This window comes from Myotis lucifugus, unplaced genomic scaffold (assembly GCF_000147115.1).
Source record: "Myotis lucifugus unplaced genomic scaffold, Myoluc2.0 scaffold_132, whole genome shotgun sequence".
NCBI classification, from domain to species: Eukaryota; Metazoa; Chordata; class Mammalia; order Chiroptera; family Vespertilionidae; genus Myotis; species Myotis lucifugus.
The window spans coordinates 2,767,774-2,775,934 of NW_005871180.1; the positions used below are offsets into that span (position 1 = coordinate 2,767,774).

At 42.8% G+C, this 8,161-nt stretch overlaps 1 protein-coding gene across 1 annotated transcript; it reads left to right on the forward strand.

Moving 5' to 3' along the window:
- The first annotated feature begins 3,151 nt into the window (after nt 1-3,151).
- LOC102423103 (RNA-binding motif protein, X chromosome-like) lies at nt 3,152-4,509 on the forward strand. The gene is given in 2 exon segments (XM_023758576.1): nt 3,152-3,226; nt 3,228-4,509. Coding segments are annotated over 2 exon segments (1,185 nt in total). The 3' UTR covers nt 4,338-4,509.
- Nucleotides 4,510-8,161: the final 3,652 nt, after the last annotated feature.

Consider the following 8,161-nt stretch of genomic DNA (forward strand, 5'->3'; position numbering starts at 1 on the left):
AAAATTGGCAGGACTAGGAAGAAAGCACTGGTCAGGTAGAGAGAAATGAGGGCTGACTTGGGCATATCTCCCAGAAAGCTGGTTTGGCACGACGTAGCTCCACAGGCTTGGTCTCAGGCACATTTGTATCAGCTAATTTTTTTTAAACACCAAAATGAACATGTTTGAGGGAAAAACAAAATGGCAATACTGGCCAGGAGAACAGATAAGTTTGCATATTTTAATACTGCCGAATCTCAATAGGTTTTAACTCCCAACGTATACATGTTAGTATCAGAAGTTCTGGTCTTTAAATTAGTCCTGACTACTTTGTAATTAATAGAACCTTCAGTTATTAAAAATATACATTTTATTTATTACTTGTAATGAATACCTTCTCTCTGTCCACTCCCATCCTCACAACCCCCACCCAACTTCCATCCTTAAAACGTTTCATTTAGGGCTAACCACAGGCTGATGGGAATATCAATGTCCATCCTGACCAGATGCTTCCCAAATTCAATTGGAGCTTTTATCTCTAAGTTTTCATCGCCATTTAAGTGAGCATTTATTTATTTGTGTAACAGGCAAGGCCACCATCAGGTGCCCTTTCTGTGCTGTGGCAAAGTACATGGGAAAGACAACTTGATAATAATGGCTACTATTTGCTGAAAATTTCATTTGCTGGAGAATTTCTCCGAATAACATGATTCTCAACAATCCTGCAGAATAGGTATTCCAAACCCATATTATGGGCGAGAAAACAGATTCCGAGGAGCTAAGTAACTTACCTGGGTCATACAGCTGGTTACTAGCAGAGCCTGGCTCTGACTCCATGGTTGTGTGGTGGCCCTGACCTGCACTTTTCCCACAGGACCGGCGTGTCAGCTTCAGGGGTTTCAGAGGCTGGGAAGGCAGTTTATATCTAGAACTTGTGGCCTCCCTGGCAATGTTCGCAAGAGCTGTTCACCTCCCTTAAATAAATAAACAGCTGCTGCTTCTCACTCCGGGGCAAACCATATAGAGTTACCCCCTGGGAAGCAGCTTCTCTGCGAGTCCCTTGGAGGTTGGCCCTTTCCCTGGGGGCCCCTGGTGGTTTGTTTTCTCTATTGATAGCTGTGGCTGGCCTCTCTCTTCTCAATTTGGGAAGAAGCTTCTAGAACTCCTCTCCGGGACCTCTCAAGTAAATTTCATATACTTCACCCCGTTTGGTGACTCCCCCTCACTGGCTTTAGCTTTTCTGGGCGATGCCAGCTTCTCGAGGGTGGTGCTCAAAGCTCTCAATAACTGTGAGGCGATCACGAGTGGGTGTACTGGGCAGCTAAGACGACACGTGGCATCGGCCCCTCAGTGCATGACCCAGGGGCATCGTGTTCCTATGGTGGTGGTTTTAACAAACTGAACAAAAGTCACGTACTTCAATCACAGCAGGCTAGGACCATTGTACCTTGCTCTTCTGCCTTCTTGTCATACTTTCCTCGAGTTGGGTGGCACTGGAATGGTACACGCATTTCTGGGATCTGGCTAAGGCAAACCTGAGTTGGGGGATACATTTAAAAGCTGGGGTTTAGTGGGCATATTCATGTGGTTCAAAGTCCTGTGGACAAACTGGTGCTGAAATGGGTTTCAGGAATCCTTTCCCACTTGCCTTCTATGTGAAATGGAGGTGAATTGTGATATGAACTTATCTTATGGTCCTGGCACTTCAAAGAGGTGGTGGGTAGCCCTAGCCGGTGTGCTCAGTGGGTAGAGCGTTGGCCTGTGGACTGAAGGGTCCTAGGTTCGATTCTGGTCAAGGGCACATGCTCGGGTTGCTGGCTCAATTCCCAGCAGGGGGCATGCAGGAGGCAGCTGAGTAGTAATTCTCTCTTATTATTGATGTTTCTATTTCTCTCTCCCTTTCCCTTCCTCTCTGAAATCAACTAAATATAAATATAAAAACAAAAAAAAACCCGTAAAAATCCCAAAGAGGTGATGGGTAGAGGAGGAGCCAATGGAGCCAGAAGCTAGTCTGTGGAAAATTGTCATGGTGGGGCAGCCTGTCATAAACAGATGATATCATTCTAATGGATTTTGTGGTATTTGTGAACTTTTAAAGATGTGTTATTAGTTATGAATTCTTTTCTCACTCTGAATAAATACTTATTTTTGTGTTATATTTTGCATTCATGATTTTATATTCTTTGTCTTCAAGGAACCCTCTCCCCAAATTGTATAAGCTTCAGGCCCCATAAAAATTAAGTCCTTTCCCTTAAATTTGCTGAGATTTCTTTTCCAGACACAGCTGCTCTAGAGTCTCCGGAAGTGAATGTCATGAACACCACAGAATGCCTATATTAAGACAATTGGAAGCCAATATCCATTCCCAACTTGCACAGATCTAACCAAATCTTATGTGAGTTAAAAACAGAGAAACTAAAACAAACCCAATCCGAGAGGTGGCTGCTGATTTACACGCTCTGTCATTTAAAAAATAAAAATGGGGGAATTTGCCGGAAGCCGGTCCATCCTTGACACAATCGCTGCAGGGAAGAAACATCTGCACAGCATATGTTTCACGGGACCTGGGGTATATGGCATACTGTTCTTAATATGTTTGCTCACCTTCTTGGTGCTATGTGTTTTAACCAAGGTCACCTCTCCCAGATAGGTTGTAGGGATTAACAGGACTAAGGAAGGGAATAAAACCCCTTAACTAAGTGCCAGGTGGGTAGTTAATCACTTTAACTATGAACAATCAGTCTTAAGCTACATAATCTTTACTTAGGATAATCTCCTTCAGTTACTTCCTTGTAGCTTAATAGAACAACAGAGTAACCTTGGAATAGAGATAAGAAACGCCCTAACCTTTGGAATAGAATGGATAGGATTAAAATCAACTGGTATAAATACTGATGTAACAGGACAATAGACACAGAACTTGGCTGGAGATCCTGGCTAGGCTGCTGATCAACTGAATGCTGTGTCTGTGTCATTCCTTCTCCGCCGACTCCATCCACACCTTTGGGAACCCCTGGACCTGCTGGGGTTGGACCCCAACATATGGTGCAGTAGTTCCTGCAGGTTCTCTCTTCCGTCTTCAGAGCCAGTCCTCCCTGTGCTGAGCAGCTAGGAAGCCCCTGTCAGCGAGCTCGTAAGAGCTTGAAACCGTCGTCACCCCTCCGACTCTAACATGGTTGAAGCTGATCGCCCAGAAAAGCTCTTCATTGGTGGCCTCAATACAGAAACAAATGAGAAAGCCCTTGAAGCTGTATTAAGCTGTATTTGGCAAATATGGACGGATAGTGGAAGTACTCTTGATGAAAGATCGTGAAACCAACAAATCGAGAGGATTTGCTTTTGTCACCTTTGAAAGCCCAGCAGATGCTAAGGATGCAGCCAGAGATATGAATGGAAAGTCCTTAGATGGAAACGCCATCAAGGTAGAACAAGCCACCAAACCATCATTTGAAACTGGTAGGCGTGGACCACCTCCACCTCCAAGAAGCAGAGGCCCTCCAAGGGGTCTTAGAGGCGGAAGAGGAGGAAGTGGAGGAACCAGGCGACCTCCCTCACGTGGAGGGCACATGAATGATGGTGGCTATTCCATGAATTTTAACATGAGTTCTTCCAGGGGACCACTTCCAGTAAAAAGAGGACCACCACCGAGAAGTGGGGGTCCTCCTGCTAAAAGATCTGCTCCTTCAGGACCAGTTCGCAGCAGCAGTGGAATGGGAGGAAGAGCTCCTGTATCTCGTGGAAGAGATAGTTATGGAGGCCCACCTCGAAGGGAACCCCTGCCTTCCCATAGAGATGCTTATTTGTCCCCAAGAGATGATGGATATTCTACTAAAGACAGCTACTCAAGTAGAGATTACCCAAGCTCCCGTGATGCAAGAGATTATGCTTCACCACCAAGAGGTTATACTTATTGTGATTATGGTCATTCCAGTTCACGTGATGACTATCCATCAAGAGGCTATAGTGATAGAGATGGCTATGGTCGTGATCGTGACTATTCAGATCATCCAAGTGGTGGTTTCTACAGGGATTCATATGACAGTTATGGTAACTCATGTAGTGCTCCACCTACAAGAGGGCCCCCGCCATCTTATGGCGGAAGCAGTCGCTATGATGATTACAGCAGCTCACGTGACGGATATGGTGGAAGTCGAAACAGTTACTCAAGCAGCCGAAGTGACCTCTACTCAAGTGGTCGTGATTGGGTTGGCAAACAAGAAAGAGGGCTTCCCCCTTCTATGGAAAGGGGGTACCCTCCTCCACGTGATTCCTACAGCAGTTCAAGCCGCAGAGCACCCAGGGGTGGTGGCCGTGGAGGAAGCCGATCTGATAGAGGGGGAGGCAGAAGCAGATATTAAAAACAAAACTTTGGACCAAAATCCCTGTTCAAAGAAACAAACAGAAAGTGGAACCTATTCTGTCATAACTACCCCAAGGACTACTAAAAGGAAAAATTGTGTTACATTTTTAAAATTTCCTGTTAAGTTCCCCCTTCATAATTTTTATGTTCTTGAGAGGAATAAAGTAAAACATGTTGGAAAAAAATAGATCAATATCCTTAAGTAAAAAAAACAAACAACCCCCCCCCAAAACAAACAAACAAACAAACAAACAAAACCCAGAGAAACTAAAACTTCATTTTAATTACTTAGACCTGGTCTTCTTCAAGTTATTGGGATTAGGACCTTGGCCAAGTGGCCTATGACATCTCTTCGTGGGGTTGGAGCTATCAGGGTAGGATGGTGCGAGGTGACTCAGGGGTGTGGAGGTGTGTGTGGATCACACTTTATTGGCACTAATGGGCTGGTAAAGGAACTAGACTGAGGAGACAGGTCAGGGAGGCAGCAGGTCCCTCCTTTAATTCCTTCCTTCCTTCCTTCCTTCCTTCCTTCCTTCCTTCCTTCCTTTTTTTTTTTTTTTAATAAAGAACAGAGGATATTCTTCTCTTAAAAAATCTAATGCTGAGGGTCAACCTAAAAATATCAAGAGTAGTTAGTTCTGTGAGATTGAGTAAGAAGTGATTTTTGTTTCCCCCTCTTTACATGTATAGTTTCTGATCTTTCTGTAGATAGAATGTATTAGCAATAAAAGGGAAGCATGAAAAGACCCACAGTCGTGTGTGTGTGTGTGTGTGTGTGTGTGTGTGTGTGTGTGTGTGAGAGAGAGAGAGAGAGAGAGAGATTGATTTATTACTGGGGAAATAATTTTCCTTTCTTCCTTCCCTCCCTCTCTTTTTTCCTTAGAATAAATGCATAAAGGCTTACTAGCATCTTAACACTTTGGGAACGTCAAAGAATGCTCTATTTTATACCTTTACAAATGTGCACAAGATATAAAACTTTAATTTGAAAAGATATAAGATAGGAAACATTTATTTTTTGACTTTGACTTTTTGTGTCCATGTGGGATATATGCAAAGGAAAATTCAGAGTAAATTACCAATTAGTTGTTGAGAACTGAAAAACGCTGAAGCAGAAATTAGGACCTAATTATGTGTCTAGATTATTGTCATTCAAGACACAAAACGGCCGAGTTTCATAATTGTGGGGAAAGTCTATTCTGCCTGCTACAATTCCCCGACTGGGCGAGGAGAGACGGTCTGGTGGCTCATAAGGAGAGGCGCTTCTTTTACTTTACAAATGATCAGGCAGTCCCAGGCGCGTGCCAGCCCAAGGCGGCTTCCTCTGCACACAGAACATTGTTGCCAAGCAGGTATGTAATGTGTAGAAAGTTCACTAGTTCTTTTAAAGACATAAATGTTTAGAGGAAAAATAGAATAATTCATTCTATTAAAATATAAACTCCTTTTATATTATAGTTAACTGCTGCTATAGGACTGTTTCTAGGGTTTTCTTATTTACTTTCTGCTCTTCAGGCTGCCCCAGCTTTCTTCTGCCCTGGCTCTGTGCCTCAGGACATTCTCATTGCAAAGTACTCCAGGTCTTAGCTAAAAGGCTCATTAACGCTATTCATTAGTGTCTCCTCCAGTTTCCTTGAACCCTCTTGGTTAGCCCTGTAATAGTACACAGTAGGCATTCAGAGGGTGCTGGTTTTTTTTTAATGTTTTTATTGGTTTTTAGAGAGAGAGAGGAAAGGAGAGGGAGAGGGAGAGAGAGAGAGAGAGAGAGAGAGAGAGAGAGAGAGAGAGAGATCGGTTGCCTCCTATATGCACCCTGATCAGGGATCGAACCTGCAACCCGGGCATATGCCCTGACAGACAGGGAATCGAACTGGCGACCTTAGGTGCACAGGATTATGCTCAACCAACTGAACCACACCAACCAGGGCCAGACAGTGCTGTTTTGAATATTCATTTCACAGATATAGTCCTTTAGGTTGGAGAACATAGCTCTCCCGTCTCTCCACCCTCCCCTTCTCCCTCTTTCTTGCCTCAACCAGCTGCACCTCTCCGTCTGTGTCTAATCCTCTGTAAAGTTCACTTTCTCTAAGTGCATCATATATTGAGATGAAGCACCCTGCCTCCCAGTTTCTTAAAGGAACCACATCACTTTGCCATAAACCTAAATACAAGTTAAAGGAAATTAATCCATTAAGTGAAATTTTACAGCAGAGGCTATTTTCTTCTGTGTTCTTTGAATATTAGCATGTAAATAGGAACTCCATAATAAACTATTATTTTCAGCCTAACTCTGGTTGATGGTCAGCTTGGAATATTGTGCAATTAAATGGCTAAAATGTGGATAAATCCTACCACAGGGTCTGACACATAGTTGGCACTCCAGCAGTAATTCCTTTCCTTCCTTTGGTCATGGTGGTCCGGCCATATCTGTAGCTCTGTTACGGTGTGGAACTCATCTCCATAAAGATTCACTAAGAAGTTAATGAGCTGTATTTCCTCCAATGCCATGGGCTGTGTCAACACAATGCCAAACATTGTGACAATTTTTGACTGAATTGAGGTAACTGACTGAATGTTTTGAAGTATTGACACAGCAGCTAAAAGAGTGAGAAATGTAGTCAAGCCAGCTATTTGGTATGATGGAAAACAGCAGCTATTTCAAAAATAAAACTAGAATGGAAACGTGAGAAGCCAGTGGAAGTTTAAAGTGGCCACAGGACCGTTGGAAAGCACTTGCAAGAGGACCGGCTTAGGAGGCAGACAGGGAAATGAAAATCTGAAGATGCCCCTGGGTCATGCAACAAACAAAGCAAAGCTGAAGGACCGCGCAGTTCCACCCCTTGACAAAAGCTTCCTTGATTTGGGCTGAAGGACCAGAAGTAGAAATTGGCAAGATCTCCAAATTCTTGGGTATGATGGATGGTTTATTCATTCTGTCCTTTCAGCCATTGTTTGCCTTTAGTTCCTTCCTCTGGTAACCCCGAGGATGGGTAGAAGGCCATCCAGGGCTGGGCACCCCAAAATGTGCTCAGTGTTAGAAATCTTCGCAAGGAGAGCTGGGGCAAGGATTTTGCTAATTGGGAAATATTTGCTCTTCAGTTTTTTCAATACATTTTCTTAAAGATTAAAAATTTTTAGTTGTGTAAGTTGTTACATAGGCATATTATATACAACATAATAAATACTATATTCAGCATTATCTCTTTGACATATTATACATATAATGTATACAGTATTATATATACAGGACATATACAGAATTATCTCTCAAATGTGCAGACAGAGAATACTGTATATATAATACTGTATATGTAAAATGTATAATGCATATAATATATGTATAACATATAATAATATATGTATAACAATATAAAGGTTGGAGGGAGAGAGAGAGGGAAAGAATTGAGTAATTTTAACACTAAAATGTATTCACTAGCATGAATAATCTTACATAAGAACAACTACACTTGACAGTATCTTGGAAGGTCCTCTCTGAAAGGTTTCTGAACTAAGCATCAGTGAGAATTCTGTTTCCCCAACTATCATGAATGAATGAAGCCCAGCGACAGGTTCATTTTGGTCAATAAAATAATCGTTAGTTTGAGGATCCCTCTCTAGCAAAAAGAGCTCTCTTGGCAATGGCCAACTTAGTTATCATAATAAACATTTGACACAACAGAATTTTACCAGGACTCGGATAAGGTCTGAAGTGCTGTAACTGGGTTTGGCATCGCTCTGTGAGGGGGAGACCATGGCTAGTTGGCTTTTCTCATCAGGGAAGCAAAATTTTTAAAGGGGCCAATTCAGATCAGACTGATCCAG